The sequence below is a fragment of the Mytilus trossulus genome, chromosome 2 (genome assembly GCF_036588685.1).
Source record: "Mytilus trossulus isolate FHL-02 chromosome 2, PNRI_Mtr1.1.1.hap1, whole genome shotgun sequence".
Classification (NCBI taxonomy): Eukaryota; Metazoa; Mollusca; class Bivalvia; order Mytilida; family Mytilidae; genus Mytilus; species Mytilus trossulus.
In genome coordinates this window covers 82,928,521-82,951,736 of record NC_086374.1, presented here as the reverse complement: position 1 = coordinate 82,951,736, position 23,216 = coordinate 82,928,521, and the positions used below count along the sequence as shown (strand labels likewise).

The following is a 23,216-nucleotide window of genomic DNA, read 5'->3' as shown; positions in this document are numbered from 1 at the left end:
CTGACCGCCATGATATAACCCACCAATATAACTGACCGCCATGATATAACCAACCAATATAACTGACCGCCATGATCTAACCCACCAATATAACTGACTGCCATGATATAACCCACCAATATAACTGACTGCCATGATAAAACCCACCAATATAACTGACTGCCATGATAATACCCACCAATATAACTGACTGCTATTATATTATCCACCAATATAACTGACCCTCATGATATAACCCACCAATATAACTGACCGCCATGATATAACCCACCAATATAACTGACCCCCATGATATAACCCACCAATATAACTGACTGCTATTATATAACCCACCAATATAACTGACCACCATTATATAACCCACCAATATAACTGACCGCCATGATATAACCCACCAATATAACTGACCCCCATGATATAACCCACCAATATAACTGACTGCTATTATATAACCCACCAATATAACTGACCACCATTATATAACCCACCAATATAACTGACCGCCATGATATAACCAATTGTGCTGAAAGTGATGTTGAACACCAATCAATCAATCAAACCAAGTAATTGTTTCATTATTTTTTGTAATTAAGTTTAAACAGGTTTATTTACAGTGGATTGGGAAACAAGTTATTTGCAACTTATATTAATCCCTTTCCACTTTGTGGGTGCAAGTTCTGCCTTGTAACAGCATTTGCCTTCTCTTTTTTCGAAATCTACAAGGATGTCTTTTATGTGCAAGAGATATGGCTTTCTCTTTACATGAGTCAGACATTTATTGTCCCCTTTCGACTGACTATCATCGTTTCTCAAGATCATACTGTCAAATGGTGTCAAGAGAGATGATTTACCATCTTTTTTGGATTTGGTTGATCTAGATGAACCATTTAAGCAAACACTTACAAAACAAAACACTCAAAAGTCTGTTTGTCAATACCCGTTTTTTTATCCTGTATTTAAATCAGAGATCCCTTTTCTGGTTGTCTCCCTTAGGAGGCACATTAATATTTATTGACAATGGAGTGCTAGCAGAAAGAGCAAAGGTATCTGTGTGCAATGTGTGTAACCTTTAAGTATGTCAAATCATTTAATAACATTTAAAATTTGTTGTTAAGTAGGCTTGAGGGTACAAAAAAATCAGCAAAAATTCAAACATTTTTGTTTTCATTACAAAGTTTATTTATTTCTTTATTGGATGTTACTCTATCATATGGTACAAAAATCAACCAAAAAAATCAATTTGTTTTGGTCCCAGATGACTTTTAAAATTAAGGCCTCTTGATATTCATGAATTTTCTTCACATAAATTTCTTGACTGAATTGCTGTTTTATAAAGTGATATTGTAGGCTTCCAGTAAAAACTTATGATTTCTATATGGAAAAATTCTTAAGCAGCCTTTGCATTTGGGCAAAATTCATTAAAATGCAAAAAAACAGCCATGAAATGTATATCTTTTAGTGTATGTACAAGAAGTCAACAAAATAAAGAAGAAATGGTAGGAAATTGTTACAAGACTAATAGATGAAAAATCCTAAGACATGCTAAAAAATTACAAATTTTAACAACCTAGGGTCCCTTAATTGTGTACAGAACTTCAAAAAAGCATAATCAAAACACTGACAAAATAAACACCTTTGGTATATGAACAAACAGTATTATTAAACATAAGTACATAACTGTATAAAAAGTGTGCACAGACGTTTGAAATCCTACTGTGATAGTCGACTTTGGTATATTTTTACCCGGTTATTGATAGGATTTCAAACTCCTATGGAGTGTGCTTTGATATGAGATGTGGCTTAAAAATAGGTACAAACTACAAAATCAGAAATTTATTAGTTGATACATGATTATGACAGTTTAACACAATTAGTATGAAATTATACATTGATGAGTTAATTATTCTTCAGATATTTGATACATTTTAAAAAATCTATGCTACTTTTTGCTGTCAATCATTTGTACATGTATGTGATGATGACTGGAATTATTCCGTATCTTTGGATTGTTTGTTCCTATTTTCACTCCATGCCTTTGCTATAGTTTTCTTCATCTCATCATCTCCGTCTTCATACATCTGTTTCATCATAGTCATCAAACTGTCATTGGGATCAGCATTTTCATCCACTTTGGGTCTGAAACAAACAAGACAACATAAACTTTGAAAAAGATTGAAAATATTGTTCTATTTTAAAGATTTTTATAAGAGATGAAAAAATGCCTTGTACAACTTTCTTTTTTTTTAGAGTAGAAAAATTCGTAATATCGTATATGAATCAAATGTTACCAATTTCTATCTTGAATTATGAAGTTGTACTAAATTGACTCTCATTATTACAGTTATCTTTAAATAATAAATGGGAAATGTGTTAATTGGACACAGATAATGCCCCAGCTGGCATATATTGTTATAAAGAGACATAACTCAAGAATGGTAGAAGTGACGATACCTAACTTTGTACTTGATCTGAGTTTTGTGATAAGAACACATTAGGTTAGAGAAAGGAACCAAGAGAATCAGTAGTTTTTCCATTTGAACAGGGGCATAACTAACAGTAAAAGTGAAATCACCAAAATTCAAACTTGATCTGTGTTTGTGCTAAGTAATGTGTAAAAGTTAAATCACTAAATTCAGGCAAACTGAAGTTAGAGAACGGAAACTAATTTTGGGAAGTAAGGACAGACATATGCAACATTTAGTACAAAAAACGTTTTATGAACAGTATTAGACACAAAATTCTTAATAAAATATTTTATCAATATATAAGTTTGGCTTAAAAGTTGTCATCTGGCTTAATCATGGTTTTGAATTTCATGACTTTTATAGCAGGCAATACAAAAATGTAAAAAAGATGGATTAAAAGATGGAATTATGGGTAATGCAAAATGAATAAAAAATAGTATGTCTTACTTTTTGGCTTCCTTTTCTTTATGATCTCGCTGAGTGACATGTGACCAGGTTTTGGAATTGTCCTTTCTCATCATTACCAGGACAGTGTCTGTTTTAATCTGTAATAAAAAACAAAATTGTGATACCTCTTTACAGACAAACATTTATACCATAATTTTTTTGGTGAAATATCATTCATTTCACAGGTATCACAGGTTAAAAACAGGATAATCATAATAAATATGACAATTCATTGGCAGAAACAAGTTGGAGGAAAATATCATTAGTGTACAATAACACACAGAACTCTAAAATCTGGCATAATTTATGTCAATGCACCATAAATAATGACAAAGGTATTTCAGCAGATTACCTATGCCCCTTAAGGGAATACGATACAGTAGCAGGGGCAGATAATAACGTTTTCAAAACTGTTCGTGTCGTTTTCGCGACGTTGGTATCCGAACGTTGTAATTTCGCGATGTTTCTAATGAGAACGTTAACATTTCACGACGTCGCTTTAAAAGAAATCATATTTCGCGGAATATTCACTGACGTCATTAATTTCGGTTGCGCGAAAAAAAAAAGTACATGCTAAAAAAAAAGTTTCTAAAAGACGGAGAAATCCGCCGAAAATCAGTGAGATCAAAGAAAATACTTGAGATGTACAAAAATAAATCAAATACAATTTTGAATGACGAAATTGAAGAAATGGTGATAAACACAGAAGAGAGTACTGACAGTATAACATGGAAAGACGGAAGAAGTATTGTGGAGCTTTTTAGTCTGGCACTGAATAACTGCCAAAACTGCACGGCACAGCGGAATCTGCTCAAGGTAGAGAAAGAAAAATTGCAAGGAATTGGGGTCTTTCTTACTATTCGTTGCTTAAACTGTAACATGCTGAAAAACATTTTACCAATAACACAATTCGGAACAAAACGACCTGCAATAGCTAATTAGGAGTATTGGTCAGTATTGGTAGCTGCTTAATACGGAAGCCGATAAGGGCCATTCAAAAAAATATTTTATGTTGTAATTACGACATAGCATGTCGTTTTTACGACATCGCTATGTCGTAATTTCGAAATAACATGTCGTAATAACGACATCGCTATGTCGTAATTTCGACATATCATGTCGTAATAACGACATAACTAAGCTATGTCGTTAAAACGACATCGCCATTTATAAAAGAATATGTATTATGATTGGCAAATGACTAAATGACACAGAAATTAACAACTTTATGTCAGCATAATGCCCCCAATAATAAGAAAAGCCCCGCATAGTCAGCTATATAAAAGAGGGAGGAAAGATACCAGAGGAAGAGTCCCCAAAATGCTGTGTGGCAGTCAGTGTTATTATTTAATTATTAGCTCCCTTGGTAAAACTCCAAATTTCATATTCAATGTATTTTTTTTAAATAATTTACATGACGCATAATATGTATATATTTGTTAATTGCATAGCTTTTGCTATTTGAATTCATTGGTTAAAGATTTCTATTTATATTGTTAAGTTTAATATTTGCATCGTTGCAAAATCTTTGGTTACCTTCTTTGGATACCTTCAGTGAGAAACTTATATATTTCATAGATTCTATCTACAGATTTAAAGAATAAGAATAGGATTTAAACTCTTCTTTTCTAAAGTTCAAACTATGGGAATGTTATTAAAAGGGCTATACAGCCAGACTAGGTCATATGAAACTTAAAAGATTCTGTGGATTGATATATAAAGAAGGGACTGAAATTGCAAGTCTAGCATGCATTCCATCATCCTGTAAATAAGCGCAAACTACATGTCTTCTTGTAATAAGGGTGAATTAAAGTATTGACTGCTCACTTTCTACTTTTAAACGTTGGGCACGATGTTCCTACAACACGTTACACATAAAAAACGGTGTCGAAGAGGGTTTTTGACTTCGATTAATTTTTCCAAATTTTATTCGGTTTTTCATATTGTTGGTTGATTCTGGTTTTGTTCGTTTTGTGATGTCATTATATCAAAAATTACCTCGAGTTGTGGAAATCGATTTTATAATGTTTACCCTTTATTAGTTATTTCAACTAAAAATGCAGTACTGTCGCAAGTAATGTAGGAAGGAAAGATGGGACGGAAGTACATGTATACGGTTTTCCATATTTTTTCTATCATAGGATGTTTAACTTTCAAGGTGCATATCAGCCACTGTGATATCATCTGTCATTGCAAACTTTCTATATCTAAATTCAACCCCAATACAAATATATCTGACACTCTGCAAGTAAATTGAACATTTCTACCCTTGGTTGAATAGAATTGTATTTTCCCTAGCACATATGTTGCAGGGACAGATCAAGCCATTTTAAAAGGGGGTCCTAACCCAGGACAAAGGGGGGGGGGGTCCAACTATATGTTCCATTCAAATACATTGATCGTCCAACCCCCCAACCCCTTAACCCCTTCTGGATCCGCGCCTGTGTTTTCGAAATACACCCCTTCAATTACTTGAACCTTAGCTTTAGCATTATTTCCCATGTCATCTTCAGATATAAACATTTCAAAATATTAGTAATCTACTCCTGGATTGTCCGCGAAAACGGCAAATATAATCCCGGGGTTTTCATTAATACGATGAAACGGGTTTCGTTGCTGTTTGGGATTCGTCTTTCAATTACCTCCATTTCATGCACAAGTTTATATTGACGAAAAGTTCCGGCTTCGCTAGTACAGGAATTACTTTCATTACAACACTTATAACATGAATAGCAGGACAAATTGGGAAGTAAAACATTCCGTTAACTGTTATTAAGTCTTTTAATATTGGTGATTGCACCTCTAAGTTACTGAAGTGACGACTTTAAATGATCTATTTCGAAGTACTTCCGTAACATAAATTTCAATTCGCATTTTACATTTAGAGGACTGTCTTGGTGTCTCCAATTTGTCTTTGCAAACGTTGGACGAAGTTCATGTAATGGGATTTTTCCCCATTTCCAAATTCTTTTAAATAACTCGTTAAAAGCTATATACTATTAATAAACATTTCAAAATTTAACCTGTGTCGACCTAGGCGGGCGGAGTCTATATCAACATGCACTATTCTTTTTTTTTCCGGCAGCAATCATCAACCCCTTTTTCTAAATTTCATAACACGATTTGTTTTTTAATTATCATGAACATTTAATGGAAACTTTAGCACATGTAACGTCGGAATTTAGCGTCTTTAGGATTATAGACGTTTTCAGACGTTTGGACAAATTGGCTACCGTAATGTAATGTATGGAAGCATTCTATTCCTTTAAGACCCAAATGTGTAGTTAATAAGAAAAGCATCTTGGCATTTTTTACCCTTCGTGTATCTAACTTTTGTTTTGATCAATTATAAAAAATACGCGTTAACTGCTTTGAAAAATGAAATATCAACTTGGACAAAATGACTACCGTTTGAAAAACGACTGTGTAGAGAAGATTTTATTGAATCAGCAATATTGGAACTCACATGAGGCAAATATTTGTACTTTTGTTAGATATTATTATAATTGTCTTACTCTTTTTATTCATTTTCTGCTATATCTACTTTCAGTCGTTGAGTTAACGAAAAACGTCGGACAGTTTTCCTATTCCAGCCTAATATGCAGCCACCGAGTCAAATAAAATTTGGTAAAATAACGGCTTTAAAGCCACAAAAATCGACACCTGTCGTTGTTCTTGCCAAGAATCAAGAAGATCAGAGAATGAGAAATAGGATTACTATACATAAGAAATAAAACAGTTTTTCATAAATGTAACGTTGGACATCCGTTTTTTCACATAGCTTTCTTATTTCAATCCTCAAATATACTACATATTACTTAGGATATGACCAAGAGCTGTAAAAACATAATTCAAAACATATATTGAATTTGTTTTAATATTGGTTCGTGTTTTCTAACATTTTTATTTTGTTTTGCGGACGAAATTGTGAAGATTCTGTTTTAAATCCTAGGGGTTGTAGAAACATCGTGGCCAACGCTTGAAAGTAGAAATACAGTAATCAATACTTCAATTTACCCTTTTTTACAAGAAGCCATATAGTTTGCGCTTATGTGTAGGGAGGTAGAAAGAATGCCTTGCTTTGGTATGATAAGTCGGGTGCTGGAATTTCTCGCTACATTGAAGACCTGTTGGTGACCTTCTGCTGTTGTTTTTTTTATTTGGTCGGGTTGTTGTCTCTTTGACACATTCCCCATTTCCTTTCTCAATTTTATCAGTTCTCTAATAATTTCACATATCAAGTTTATATCCATCATGTCTTGCTAAACAGCTCTTATCGGTATCTTCCAATCATAACAACAGACAAATGGAATATTTTAACGACCTTGAATGACTATACAGCCCTTGCACGGTCGGCCCTGGCTTGAACCTTATAGGGCCATAATAATTTAATTTAATCCATATAGTTATCACCCTTTGTTGATATCTATAGAATATAAAATTCTCACTGAAGGTATCCAAAGTTGGTAACCAGGTAACCAAAGATTTTGCGACGATGCAAATATCACACTTTACAATATCAATAGAAATCTTTAACCAATGAATTAAAATTGCAAAAGTTATGCAATTAACAAATATAATTATACTTATTAAGCTTTATGTATTTTATTTAACAATAAAATACATTAAATATAAAATTTGGAGTTTTACCAAGGGAGCTAATAATTAAATAATAATACTGTCTGCCACACAGCATTTCGGGGACTCTCACTCTAGTATCTTTACTCCCTCTTTTATAGCTGACTATGCGGGCCTTTTCTAACTATTGGGGGCATTGTGATGACCTATAGTTGTTACTTTCTGTGTCATTTAGTCTCTTGCCAATCATAATACATATTCTTTTATATATAGCGATGTCGTTATTACGACATAGTTATGTCGAAATTACGACATAGCGATGTCGTTATTACGACATGTTATGTCGAAATTACGACATAGCGATGTCGTAATAACGACAGGTTATGTCGCAATTACGACATGCTATGTCGTAATTACGACATAAAATATTTTTTTTGAATGGCCCTTATCGGCTTCCGTAGCTTAACGTCCAGCGGCAAATATTTAATTGCACATTTATGACATCCAAATGTTATTTTAATGAAACTTAAAGAAATGAGAAAACGTATGAACCCGTAATTAATGAGAAAAATTTAACAAAATATATGGCGCATAGGGTGGCCAAATCGGGTCTGGTGTTGAAATCCATACACAAAAGTCATTACTACGGCGTGTTGTACAGCTGTGCAATATTTTTCATGACGAGAACAGTTATTTTCATTTATTGATAATGAATTCGAAGTAAATAATACTTGAATTGAAAAACATCCGAATCAAAATAGTTAAGTTTGTGTCTTTTTTTTTCTTTTCTTGTTTAGCATTTGGCAGCCTCCAAATTTTACGGAGAATTGTCATTGTAAGGCCAAATTTAACAAATTTATCAATGAAATAACAAAATCGACTGCATGTGCGAGACCCTCATTGGTGGACAAGGTCGTATAACACCCCTATTCGTACATAAAATAATAAATAAAGAGAGTGTCTCATCCTGTTCTGGACTTGAAATTGGTACATAAAAAAAATGCTGATTTTAATTGATATTTTAAAAACATATAATAGTGTATGTGTATGTAGAAAAACTGTCAATAAAAGTCCGTTAAAAAGATTTTTAAAAAATATATTGATGTCGTTTTTGGTTTGAATTTAAACAAAATATTACCAATATATGCAGAATTGTCACACATTAGTTTGTTTAATTGGTTGTATTCTTTTTGTATATGGAACTGGATGTAATAGACCAAAACAAGAAAACACCCGTTCACATGCTGTTAATTAATGGTGTCTTTTGGTATTGTTCATCATATTTGTATTTTGTTCATTGTTTTGTACTTAAATCAGGCCGTAAGTTTCCCGTTTGAGTTGTCTTGCATTTGTCATGTAGGGGCCTTTCATAGCTTAGTATGCGGTATGGGTTTTACTCATTGTTGAAGGCCGTCCGATGTCCTATAGTTGTTAAGCCATTTGGTCTCTGATTGAGATTTGCCTCATTGGTAATCACATTACGTCTTCTTATTTGTATAAGCATGTCAAAGCAATCTGCTGAAATCCCTTTTTTGTCTTTTTATTTTATTATGAAAAGGTTCCTGTCCAAATTTCGTTTCGTAAATATTTAGCACAAATGTTTTTCCATTTGATGATTAACCATCTAATAAAAGTTTATGATAAGTAACAACGCTTTGAAAAACACCTGCATATACTTGCCAGCGAACTCGTGTACGGCGGGAATGATTACACGACGTTGTTGCGATTAAAACTTAATTTAACGTAATTTAGCGCCATACTGACAGACGTCGTAAAAAATTAAGGTATATGGCTTTTATTGAAAAAACAAGCACATGGACCCCATTTTTTTTCTTTTGCAATCAATCAAGTACTGTTTCAAGAACACTCCGCCAAAATTTCAGGAAAAAATCAACGATCAAATTTTTTCTGCACTTCCGAAAAGAAGCAAAAATATGGTCAATTTCTTTATTTTGGATATAGCAATCTAAATCCGGAACATGATGATTTAATTTAACCTTAAACTTGTTTCAGACTGTTGATGCCACGGATCAAGGGAATATTTTACAAAAAAAACGGTTAAGTTATGACTTTTCGTTCAAAAGTATTGTTACTTTCTTTAAAAGTCATAATTTATGAAATTTCAGGGATTTTCTTCCAAATATGCAAATTTCGAACCAAATTATCTCAAAAAGTAAGTCATGAAGGTACTTTTTTCTTTGCATATTTGAAAAGTACACATTGAAATTGACCTTCTATCAAAATTTTAAGAAAAAATCAACGAGGGATCTCTACTGTATCGTATGCCCTTAAGTCTTTGAGCATTGCTATGGTAAGCAGAATGCAGGCTTCCTACAAACAACTAAGAATCATTCCATGCTCTCTACAATGAGCAATTTTATTCAGCACATCCATGATCATCTATGTACTCAAAGTAATTTTGTCTTTTGAGTAATCTTAATTTTACCATTTATCTGTGTATTATAATCTTCCTGTATTTACCTGAGTTTACCTGTAAAAAATGCATATTATTGATAAACTGATTGATATAAATATCAAACTTCTAATTTTACCTTGAAAAAACTTTCACTGGGTTGTATATCCTCAAAAAGATTGGAAATATAAAGTTCATGATTTTTACCATCCAAGTCGTTCACTTTTAATCTGATGGTTCTGAAAAAGGAAAAAAAATCTTGCATGAGAAATCGCTTTCAAGAACTGGTGAATTATATTTGTTTTTGTCAAACATTCATTTTGTTCATACATCTTTGTCAATCTAGTGTAATTGTATGTGACTGTCATACAAGAGAGAGGTTTGGATAGATGTGAAACAAATCCACCATTGTTTTCATTAGAAAATGCATTTACTAGGTCAGGAATATGACAGTTGTTATCCATTTGTTTTTTGTGTTTGAGCTTTTGATTCTGTCATTTGATTAGGGAGTTATGGATTTGAATTTTCCTCAAGTTATTTTTTTTGAGATTTTTCCTTTTTTCTATAAATACTCCAGTACGAACTTTTATGAAATTGACATTCCTGGTACTTATTAAAACTTTAAGTTTTGAGCGTTTAGAGTTTAATCAAGAAAGACACTTTAAGCACAATAGCTTCTATGTTTGATTGGATAACATTATCTGATTATTGTCATAACTGTATTCCTTTAATATTCCTAAAAGAGGACCCTTATCCATAAGTTTTTAAACATTATTCCATACATATTTAGGTCATACAAAACTACTACAACATTATCCTAACTTACCTTTTTGTGAATTGACTGGTAATTTGATCTTTAGGTAAAGATTGTACACCTTTAAGGGTGACATAGAGTTTCATGAACTTTTCTGATTGATCCCATGCTGAAAGAAAATTAAAAATCAGAAAAATACTTTTTAATCCTTTAATAAATTCATTTGTCTAAATTTGTCTTTTGTCAAAATTATAGAACTTTTGTATTTTAGAAACAATTGGGCCTTCGCTTTATTCAGGAAAAAACTTTTCTATCTATTTGTAATTTGAAAAATAAATAATTGTAAAAATTTTAAGTTTAAATCTGGAATGGTTCTATATGCATGATATGATATAGTCATTGACTGAACAAAACATTTGCATGAAAATGTACAGATTGTCATACTGATTTTTAATGAAAGGTTGGATTTTAAGAATGAGCTAGGAACATTCATTACTGATAATAGGGGGGCAGGCCCGTAGCCAGGAATTTCCAAAGGGGGGTTTGTTGGACTCACAAACTCGACTTTAACAGTCACAATTCGAACAGGACATTGACTTTAACAGTGCTTATTTGTTTTCAAGGGGGGGTTCGTCCGAACCCCCCCTGGCTACGGGTATGGGGGAGTTGTCTTATTGGCAACCATACAGCATCTCCTTTAATATTTTGATAAGAACCTTCGTTACTCACCATAGTTATGTATTGTGACTGTGTAAGGTCCTGTCTTTGCTTTACTCACCATAGTTATGTATTGTGACTGTGTAAGGTCCTGTCTTTGCTTTACTCACCATAGTTATGTATTGTGACTGTGTAAGGTCCTGTCTTTGCTTTACTCACCATAGTTATGTATTGTGACTGTGTAAGGTCCTGTCTTTGCTTTACTCACCATAGTTATGTATTGTGACTGTGTAAGGTCCTGTCTTTGGCTTCACTGTTGTTCCAGGTATTGATTTTTGTTCTGTTGAACTTTTTAGGCGATCCTGTTTTTGTATTAACTCAGTTTCCAATTTTCTTTTATCCAATCCAAGAAGATCTTTAACTCGTGTTCGACAAGCAGATTCGAGTAAACTGTTAATTTCTTCAATATCACTCTTCAACTACATAAAGAAATTAAAAATAAAGAAAGCTACATATTTAGCAAGATAATATCATACATGAAAACTTTATTTTAAACATATCATTTTGTAACAGTTAGTATAATAGTCCCAGGCCTTATCAATATGAGGGTCATCATTATAGGAGTACCTTCAAACCAAATAAATAATAATAAAAACTTGCCAAATGACTTTAATAAACAGTAATGAGGGGGGATAGGACCTTTATAGGGACTCCGGGATCATGTGTTTTTAAGCTCGGGATTTCCAGATTGATCCTTTCGGGACCTAGGGATTTCATGTTTTTAAGGCCTGGAATTCAGGATCTGGTGTTTTTAAGCCCAGGATTTTGGGATCAGGACCCCTCCTACCCCCTCTTAGTAATTTTTTGTGCATGATGATAAAATATGTATTTTCTTTAAGACAATAAAAAAAAATGAATGCTTATGGTGAATCATGATAAATCGTTTCTGAAATTAACAGAAACAGATAATCATATGAGAACCTCAGAGCTCTAAAAGTATATTTTGAAGAATCAAGATAAATTTTAACCAATTAATGATAGTGTTAAAGGAAAATTACCATTTGACAAATGACAGTAAAGGTATTTTGTAAATTTTATGAATGCCATCACACGGACTGTTATGAAAATCTGTTTCTCAGATGATAGCAGATATGTTCTATCACAGGAGTTTGAAATCCTATCAATAACGGGGGAAAAAAATACCAAACTGGATTATCACAGTAGAGCTTCTCTCGAAGACAGCATTTATTCCGACCTAAAACGTCCCTTTAAAAAAAAATTAGGAAAATGTGTTGCATTCCTGTTGCTTCTCTCGATTACTGTGATTAAAGTTTTACCCTGTTATTGATAGGATTTTCATCTCCTGTGGTTCCATATGTGAAGCAGGATTTGCTTAACCTTTCGCGAGCACCAGGGTTTGTGTTACAAGGTCTTTAGTTTTCTATATTGTGTTTGTGTACCAGTTTAAGGTTCATGTGGACCCTATGGCTAAAATGGCCGTATTTTCACCTCAAAATTTACTCTGAGTACAGGCAAACCTGTGCATCTGGAAAAGTTTTAAGGCATAGCATGCCCTAGATAAATAGAATTTAAATGCATTGTATGATCTAGAAAATTCATAACTTAACTGGATTTTGCCGTACACTTTTTTTCATCTCTGCAGAAGATGATAAAATTAACAAACAGTTGAGTTTACCTTGATATGGTCCACTCAGGTACACAGTTTAAATAACCAATTATTGTTGGGTATCTATTGTCCATCTAATGTCCATGTCAATTAAAAATGCTCACTTTATTTTTTACCTGTGGGGAAGTTCTCAAACCTGTTTCCCAACTTAGTTTATTTTGGCACCTTCTGGAGGAATGAAAAAAAGTGCACGGCAAAATCCTGGTAAGTTTTTATTATTCTAAAACATTAAACATACTTAAAATTCATTTATCTAGGGCATGCTATGCCTGAATTTTTTTACAGATGCGCAGGTTTGTCTGTACTCAGAGTAAATTTTGAGGTGAAAATACGGCCATTTTAGCCATAGGGTCCACATGAACCTTAACTGTTTGTCTTTTTCTTGTGTTTTTTTTTTTATTTTGGAAACAGAGACACAAATTTTAATATTGATTTTTGACGAGGAGACTCAAATTTTAATAATGATTTAAAAAAAAAATATGAACAGTTCTGTTATCTTTTTTTCATAAAAAAAAAAAGGGGGAGGGTGCCATGCACTATCAATATCAAACCGAAACCAAAATTTTATAAATATGGCACGTGTAAAAAATTCTACAGTAAAGCGTGTAACTACAAGTGGATGGAAGTGAACATCATATACTTACTTCTTCGATTTGTTTTTCCATGTTTAAACTGAGGGATTTATTGAATTTCGGTTGTGAGAGGCAAATTGGTCTATCCAACTTTCACTTTCGATTCTGGAAAGTTCAAATTTTGGTAGTATTAGTGTTTGAATTTGTATTTGATATTTGCGCTCAAAAAAAACGTACAACTGATTTAAGTGCGGTTATCTTTTCGAAATTCTCTAGACTTTACTTTAAATATGATGTTCAAACCCGAATTTTCCTTTTCTTTGTTATTGAAGGGTTTGAAACTATGTGTTTTCATCGTCTCTCAATATAAACATAGTTGACATTGACTCATTAGAGATGTTTTGTTGAACAAGCAAAATGTCATTAATTCGGCAAATATACAATCTTTACAGGTGTTGTAGGGGACCTCGGTTATTTAGAAAACACAGTGATGACACTCATCAGGTGATTAATCATAAATTATCCAAATAAATAAGGTTAACAAGTTCAAAGTTTCATACTGCACAAATAGATCTATCATAAACTTGTATTCCTCTTGGGACCAGTCACTGATAAGTGATATAAATTTTAAGTATAATGCCAGATTCAACCTTTGATTAAAGAGAGATATAAGTACTTTTTATTTTCAATATACTTTTAGCGGAATCTGCTTTTCAAATTTTCTAAATCTGTCAACTCGAATAATTTTAATAGAACCCAGGACTATACTGTAGTGTTTTATCTAAAGCCATTTCATATGAGTTCAGGTCCGTTTGCGCCCAATACACTTCCGCACCCTACACATTCTCACCTGGCACGTTTGCACCCAAGGGTCGTTCCCACTCTACACATCCCCGCCCAATTTTAATTCAAATCCCAGTTGAATAATTTGAAAATCATGATTGTTGTTTTAAATTGCTTTGGTGTAAATACTGAATGTATTTATAGATTGGTATGAGTGAAACATTGAAGATTTTAGATGAAAAGATAATTGTTTTAACAGCTTGGTCCCTTTGATCTGAAACAATGAACCAATGAAATATAGCAAATTATACACTATTATGATCAAAACATAATAAAATTTATTCAACACTCAAAAAAAATGTAGTCAGAACCTCACTTCATTTTGAAACACGTCAATGAAACAAAGTTATAGCAATATACACTAACCAAAACATGATTAAGACGTTTTTCAACACAAAATAAAACATTGACAGAATTCCACTCCGAACGGATTTTGGGTGCGAATGGATATTGGGTGCGAACATGTAGGGTGCAAATGTGAAAGGGGTGAACATGAGTGGGTGAGAATGTGAATGGGCGCGAATGGACCCGGATTCATTTCACATGGCCCAACACCAAGTTTTTTTTTTTCTGACGCCCTGCCCTTTTTCTTATTAGAAATTTTACCCCATATGCCCTTTAATTATCCGAATCAAGATTGGGTTATTTGTTGATAGGAGGGAGTCAAGCATTGTTTTTTTTTTATGAAAGACTGTTTTAAGGGAACTGTAATTCAGAAGCTCATCGTCTTCATCGATAATGCACAACTTTATAGTGTCATATACTAAATAGAGAGGCCTGCCTTTACCCTGCACTATTATCATGATTAAAGTTCATCAAGTGATCGTCAATATGCAGGATAAACTATAAATAATTGTTTCTACAATGTAATCAAATGATGTAGGGAAGAAAACCAATGAGATCATGCATGTTACAAAGTAGTTTTTACATTTAAAATGTCATGAATGTGATATTATATTTTAGGGTAAAGCATATGTTCCCAATATAGTAGAATCTGGTGCTGACAAAGTTATCAATGTGGTGAGTTTATCTAAATACCAAAACCTCATTGTAATGATATGTGTAGCAAGTCGCCATAAACATTCAACCCATGGGCCACATTGCAAAGATATGTGTAGCAAGCTGCCACAAAAATTCATTCCACATTGCAGAGATATGAACAGCAAGTTGCCATAAAAATCCATGCCACATTTACCATGTTTCAAATGCATGCATATGCAACACATTCCTATAAAATTTTCTAACTACATTTTATAAATATTAGAATTTACCGGGTATCAAATTTTTTCTATTTTTTTTTTTATTTTCACATGTTTCAGATAACCCAAATAATACAGTCGTTTTATTACGCTTACTAAATTAATGCCTGAATGCATAGACAATGAAAAATCTTCAATCAACCATTCAGAATTAGCTCGGGATTTACCTATCTCGATAAAATTGAGCTAATTGGTGATTGGTCACCTCTACTACAGGGCACCAATCAAAATACAGGATTCGTGAAGAGTATTTATCGTGTCAGGAATTCAGGCCCTCACAAGTAGGAGAGATTGATTACGGGGAGGGACTGAATTATTCCGGTTATGTTCCAGATGGCACTCACAGGCTATTATTAAGAAATTTGTAAGGAAATTCAAGGTCAATCAAAAATATATCTGGATTTTTTTGATATATTTGTATATATATACATGTATATAAAATCACAATTTTACAGAATATCAATTTGATAAAAAAACTTGTGTTTTCTCTTCAAAAAACAATAACCATCATCAAATAAACAGGAGCATACACTTGAAACAACATGAGTTTCAACTGAATTTAAAAAAAATATGTTTAATTTTCAGATAAGATTTTGTTACTCGTTTACCTACTGGACCTCACCGGTAGTACTAACCATCCTGTACAGAAGGGGTAAGTGAGACAAACATGATTATATACTCAAATATTAGACCTGCCAACAATCACAATTTTTCTTTCATCCCGATCATCATGCCTCAACCCAAATCCTGATTTCAGGATCATCAAAACAAGTTAAAATCCTTCTAGAGTTAAAGAATACAGTGCACAGTGACACAGAAACTCAACAAAATATTTAGATGTACTTGTACCTTCTTGACTTGCTCTATCAATGTTATTGTTTAAACCAGGTTTTAAAAAAGTTAACCTGTCAATTCTATTTTGTGTTTTTCTGCAATATGAATTTTGATCTCTCACATACACGTTTTGATATTTTACAGGATATTTTACTCAGGAAGGCGGTAAAACATTACTTGGTTATGTATTGTCAATATCATTTGTATATGGTCTGGCATATATGATAAGGGGTGAGTTTAATACTATCAAAAATATTATACATGTACTAATTAATAGTACTGATAAATTCAAGTTAAAGTATATAGATATAGAAAGATGTGGTATGAGTGCCAATGAGACAACTCTCCGTCCAAATAACAATTAATAAAAGTAATCCATTATAGGTCAATGTACGGCCTTCAACACAGAGCCTTGGCTCACACCGAACAACAAGCTATAAAGGGCCCCAAAATTACTAGTGTAAAAACCAACGGTCTAATCTATATATAAAAACTTGAAATGAGAAATATATTACATAAACAAATGACCACAACTGTACATCAGATTCCTTTACGTTCTTTTCTATCATGGCTGATTTTTTTCTTGCCTTGACAGAGTCAAAAAGCGAGACATAGGTATGCTGTTTCCGGCGTCGGCGACGGCGAAAGTGACGGCGACGGCGTTAACAATGTATTAGTTTGTGATTAGCTCAGTTTTATGGGGAACCACTAGTGGTATGTCAATGATAATTGGTATGCAGATGTATTACCATTGCCACATCTCATTGCCATGGAGATTATTTGGCTCCGCCCCCTCAGTCATGGTCTATTGACTTTGAATGGTTTGCTTACTTACATGTATTAGTTTGTGATTAGGTCAGTTTATGGAGATCCACTTGTGGTACGTCAATGATAATTGGTATGCAGATGTATTACCATTACCACATCTCATTGCCATGGAGATTTTTTGGCTCCTCCCCCTCAGTCATGGTCTATTGACTTTGAATGGTTTGCTTACTTTACATGTATTACTTTGTGATTAGGTCAGTTTATGGAGATCCACTTGTGGTACATTAATGATAATTGGTATGCAGATGTATTAGCATTGTCACATCTCATTGCCATGGAGATTATTTGGCTCCGCCCCCTCAGTCATGGTCGATTGACTTTGAAAGGTTTGCTTACTTTACAATCAAAATTACAAAAAGGCGAGACATATCTCTGTGATAACAGTTTATTTAATATATCATATCAACAGATATTTTATTTTGTTGTATATAAATGTATATTGAAATTTAATATTTTTCACTGATATAAATTATTTTATATGTGTTAGGGACTTAGGGTCTATGGGAACAGGTACCTAAAAAATAATGTTAAATTACCCAAGCTTCAAGGGAAGTAATAAATGTTGAAAAACCCAAGAATCAAGGAAAGTAATTTTTGTAAAATTACCCTGAACCAAGGGAATTAATTTATGTAAAATTGCCAAAGCGTCACAGGAAGTAAGTAATGTAAAATTACAAAAACATCAAGGGAAGTAATTTATGTAAAATTACAAAAGCATCAAGGGAAGTAATCAGGTCAAAGTTATCTTTTAATTAAGTATGGAAGATTAAATCCAATCTCATTGATTTTAAAATGAAATGCTTGGAAACAACTTTTTTATGCATTAAACTAAACAGAAATTTGATTTCCTTTATGGACAAATGTATATATACCTTATCTTGTCAGGTATGGGAAGAGCATATAATGCAGATTATACCTTATTCCTTGAAGTACTTCTTGCAGCAGAAAAGTCATGTACACCACAGAATAGGGTAAATTTATATTTTATAATGCTAATGTAGTTGATTGTGAAACATCTTCTGTCGATTTCTTTTGCAAGACATATGTTGACCTAAAAATGTGTTTTTTTATGCTTACATAATTTAGATAAGTTGTTTGATTGATACTAACCCAAAATCAGCTACTATTCATAGTCCAATGATAATGCAATGGATTCCTCATGCCCAACAAATGCAAACAGGAAGCACTTCACTTTACCAATTATATTTTGCATATTGCTGTCATCTGATGCTTTCATCAACAACCTGTCAAGAATGTGTATATAAATTCAACCTTTATTTAGTTTATAAATAGATGAATTCACTTAAATTGATAGTGATTTGGACTTTTTAAAATTCTGCTTTTTTTTTACAGAAAATGTTAGCAGGTTTTGACTTTGAGTTCTGGGGTTGGCCAATTGATTTTAAATGGAGTGATGTAAATAACAGGTAAATACAGAAAAATCATGTGTTTATTATATTTTTTTAAATTATATAGATTTCCAATTTGTATAAAAATTATGCATAACTAAAAATAACATTCATTTCTTTATATATTTGTGGTACTCATATTCAAAGCAATTTTAGTGCAATAATTGATACTATGACCTATAAGCACTCATAATGACAATAACACTTTGTAAATTCCATCAACTCTAAGTGCAGATCCATGGATGGTTATGTGTTAAACTAAAATGTATGTCAGATTCTACTATTGACTGTATACAGTACAGGTAGGGACTTATTTTTATGGAAGCCTTAATCCGTCTAGATGTCAGACTGGTCGGACAGTTGTCCCAGAGTAATAAACACCTGCTGTGCAATATCCAAGTGGAAGGTCGTAAATCAATCTGCACCAGCTTGATTAGAATTAAATTTTACCTGTACAGATATATTTGTATTTATGGAGAATAGATAAATATAAAATATTGTCTTGTATTCAAAGAGAAAGAATTTAAATTAAAATTAAATATTAGAATTTAAATTAAAAATTAAATACTTAGAATTAAAATTAAATATCATGAATGTGGATTTTTTTTTTTATAATTTGAAAATGAAATAAAGACGATTTTTAACAATATATTGTGTTGCCAATTATTATAATAGTTTTGTGCCAATAAAATATTTTGTATTTGTATTTGTAAACCGTAAATATTTCGTCTAATTAAAAATAAGCCTAATAACAACCAAGACTGTTTTCAATCGAAGTTTGAATCAAATTGTTGAGACATCAATCCCGTAAATTATACGAGTTTTCATTGATGGTTATATTATTTCCCCCTTTAAACGTCCTGTTCCTTTATATGTTATTATTAGAAACACAATTTTAAGTATAAGGCCAACATATCGTATTTATAAAATATGTATAGGCATTGTGAATAAAGTTATTTTCCTTTTGATACAACTTTCCCCGTCGGAGCCTTTACATCAATTCACACCTGTCAATCATTTCTCGCAAGTAAAACATTTTGGTCAGACAGATCACTCGTGCTTTCTATTTTGACATATTTCCCGTTAATCTCTTTGAAAGTCAAACAATTGGTTTCTTTAATGACAACAAATGCAGAATTAAATTTCAAAATGGTATGAGCCATGAATTTATATCAAATTATGGAGTAAAACAAGGGGATGTACTTAGCCCCACTTTGTTTAATATTTATATAAATGGCCTTGTAAATGACCTTGATCATGCAAACACTCAACCAATTATTATAGGAGATGTTAAATTAACATCATTATTATATGCAGATGACATTATTTTATTATCTGAAACCCAAGAAGGGCTACAAAATGCACTAAATGAGTTAACTAAATTTTGTTCCCTATGGAAACTTGATGTTAACAAACAAAAATCAAAAATTATAATATTCAATTCTAATGGAAAATCTCACTGTAATTATTTTAAAGTAGAAAAAGAACATCTTGAGACTGTTAAATCTATTTGTTACCTTGGAATAACTATAAATTGTTCAGGAAGTTTAAGTCATTCAAAAAAAAATCTTATGGAAAAAGGGAGAAAGGCTTGGTTTAAAATTAAAAAAACAGTCTCTTTAGATAATTCCTGCAGTATGCTTGAAAAATTATTTGATACTTTAGTTGTTCCAATAACTCTTTATGGGAGTGAAGTTTGGGGTGTAAGCCAAGTGTTCAAAGATTCAGATCCATTTGAACATTTACATATTAAATTTATTAAAGAAATTTTAGGTGTACAGTGCAAAACAACAAATGTAGCCTGTTTAACTGAGACAAACAGAATCCCTTTGTACTTTAAAATTCAGCTTTCAGCTATAAAATTTCTAAACCATATTGTAAACTCGCCTAACACTTTAGTCCATAAAATATATAATAATGTAGAGAAAACAAGTAAATGGGTTAACATTGTAAAAGACTGGTTAAATAAATTAGGTTTTGGTCATCTCACTTTCGATACTTTTAATTTAAAATATCACATAAATAGTATCCAACAAAGAATCTATGACCAGGCTTATCAAATTATAAATTGTTCTATCAATAAATGTGAAAAATTAAATTTCTTTTGTCATACTAAAAGAATTAGAAAAAGGCCCCCATATATTGATATATGTAAATTCAAAACTGACCGATCAGTTTTCAGTAAATTTAAACTAAGTGCACATTCCCTAGCAATTGAAAGAGGGCGTTATACCAACATTGAAAGAAGTAAACGCATTTGCTTATCCTGTAACAGACAAGAAATTGAGGATGAATACCATTTCTTCTCAATCTGTCCATGCTATACATCATTAAGGGATACCTATATACAAAATATTAATAAAAATCTTAATTTCAATTTTATTAAATTGCAGTCCACTATAACACTTAAGCATTTGACTGTACTTTTAAATAGCAGTCTACCAGTCATTATAAAAATCACCATAAAGTATATTAATGATTGTCTTTTATTAAGAACATCTGTATAACTTGTATTCCTTTTAATATGCAATGCCAACCTAATTTTTGTTTGTGTTCTTTTTTCAATTGTTCATGAACATTAATAATGTGTTAACTGTTGATATTTATAGCCTTTTTTTCTTCTTTGCTGTGAATACCACTGTCACTCTATTATAATTGTAATCAATTTAACTATTGTAAGTTTATTGTCTTAATTTTGTATGCCATAACCATTTAATGTAAATGTGTTTGTGCGAATAAAATATTGTCTATATTGTCTATTGTCTATTTAAATACAATATTTATAACGCCGTGATCATATTTCGATTCCTATTTTTTATTTTAAAAAAAATTGTTGACATTGGAGATATTGCCTTTCTATTTTCATGTCTTGACTCTTTTATGAAAATCGCCGGAGTTTTTATTATAAATATATTTTACGAATCGATACACGAAAATCAAAATTTAACCGTATATAGTTTATTAAATAAATGCACATTTATACCCCGATGGGGTTGAAGGCTAATCGTACTAGTCATGATCAGCTGTCTTTACTTTTTCGTCATACTTCTAGTCATTCTATAGCTCGCGCAGTCCGTAAGAATTTTTAAATCGATGTTGTATTATTTCCGAAGTTTAAAGGAGTTCTCCAAAGTAGAATATATTTAAATGGTAATCCGGGAAATGACTGATAAAAATAAAACAAAAAATAGTTAAAGAAGACTAAATCTTGTTTTAATTTTACATGTATGTAAATCAATTAAATTTCTATTCTGGTCAATCGATCAAGAGCCTCAAAACTAACGCACAATACTGTCAATCATTCCACATCAAATTTAATCATGAATGGATTTTCCCACGGTAGTCCAGTAAGGTCACCTGAGTTTACTGTTACGACATTTCCCGCCATATAAAAATCTCGTGCAGTGGACAAAATCGATCATCTTTTATTAGCATTCAATAATATTGTGAGTGGAGTCAAGTTAAAGTTCAACCACGTGCACACGTTGTTGATCACTAATACATGTATGTGTATCATGGAATTATCTTTTCACGGCAAATTTTTCTTAACAAATTGCTGTTAAATATATAACATACAAGTTTCCTTTTTTACATGGATTGTGCGTAAATTAATATTACACAATTAATTTAAGTTCGGGATTTCGGGATTAACACTATAGTGATCTGGGAATTCTTTTTTTCGCGATGTCGGGATTTTGATTTATTTAAATTCGGGACCTTGGGACTTCCGTGTTTTTAAGCCCGGGATTTCGAGATCCGGACCCTATTTACTCCCTACCCCCAAATGCAGATCAATTAAATGAACAAACACGGAAATCTTAAAATAAACTTATGTCCGGAAAGAATCAATATCTTCTTCTTGTGTTATTATTTGCGTTCTATTTTATTGATACATCTCCAACTTTGAAGTTTCGGACAATAAATTGTTTACAGTAAAAAGTAAAAACTACAAAGAATCAGCAAGCTACTAAATAATATACAAGTATAGCTCACTGTAATTATATTTTTTTTTATCTCGGAACTGACCCAACACAGACTGAATATTAAATACATATTATAGAAATGTGGCCGCTTCAAACTAACCCTGGAGACAGCATTCTGCTAATGGATTTACGAGTAAAACAAAAATAACCGTAAGCTTCCAGAAATAGAATACATGTAAAAATATTTATGTTTGAAATTTTATGCAAATAAATAAGAAACAGATACACAAAAAAAACAAAAAATAAACAACAAAGAACATAGAACAAAAATAATTTTGAGGAACAAATTAGAAAATAAATAGCAGTTGAAATATAAAAACCATAATTAAAAAAATAGGCTATTTTTATTAAAACAAAGTTGTCTCCAGTACTTCACCTGTAAAAATATGTTATGTCAAAAACGATGTTATCAATAAATTGACTGAGAGGTTAAAATTACAGGTAACCTGATTCTGAAATCAGTGAACCGTAATTCTAGCAGCACGGA

At 32.1% G+C, this 23,216-nt stretch overlaps 2 protein-coding genes across 2 annotated transcripts in view; one reads left to right on the top strand and one right to left on the bottom strand.

Annotated features, from left to right (window-relative positions):
* Positions 1 to 1,818: 1,818 nt before the first annotated feature.
* Positions 1,819 to 13,795, bottom strand: LOC134708164 (calcyclin-binding protein-like). The gene is made up of 6 exons (XM_063568489.1): positions 13,646 to 13,795; positions 11,583 to 11,793; positions 10,730 to 10,826; positions 10,043 to 10,142; positions 2,913 to 3,010; positions 1,819 to 2,136 (listed from the first exon to the last, which is right to left on the bottom strand). Exons 1-6 carry the CDS (start codon positions 13,664 to 13,666, stop codon positions 1,989 to 1,991), a joined length of 675 nt encoding a protein of 224 aa, XP_063424559.1. The 5' UTR covers positions 13,667 to 13,795; the 3' UTR covers positions 1,819 to 1,988.
* An 87-nt stretch (positions 13,796 to 13,882) lies between these two features.
* LOC134708163 (phosphatidylserine lipase ABHD16A-like) overlaps positions 13,883 to 23,216 on the top strand; it is a 29,048-nt gene continuing 19,714 nt past the window's right edge. Inside the window, exons 1-6 of the mRNA XM_063568488.1 lie at positions 13,883 to 14,077; positions 15,380 to 15,436; positions 16,261 to 16,327; positions 16,654 to 16,740; positions 18,223 to 18,308; positions 18,691 to 18,764. Coding sequence (XP_063424558.1) covers positions 13,991 to 14,077; positions 15,380 to 15,436; positions 16,261 to 16,327; positions 16,654 to 16,740; positions 18,223 to 18,308; positions 18,691 to 18,764 — 458 coding nt within the window. The 5' untranslated portion in view covers positions 13,883 to 13,990. The remainder of the gene's footprint in view (positions 14,078 to 15,379; positions 15,437 to 16,260; positions 16,328 to 16,653; positions 16,741 to 18,222; positions 18,309 to 18,690; positions 18,765 to 23,216) is intronic.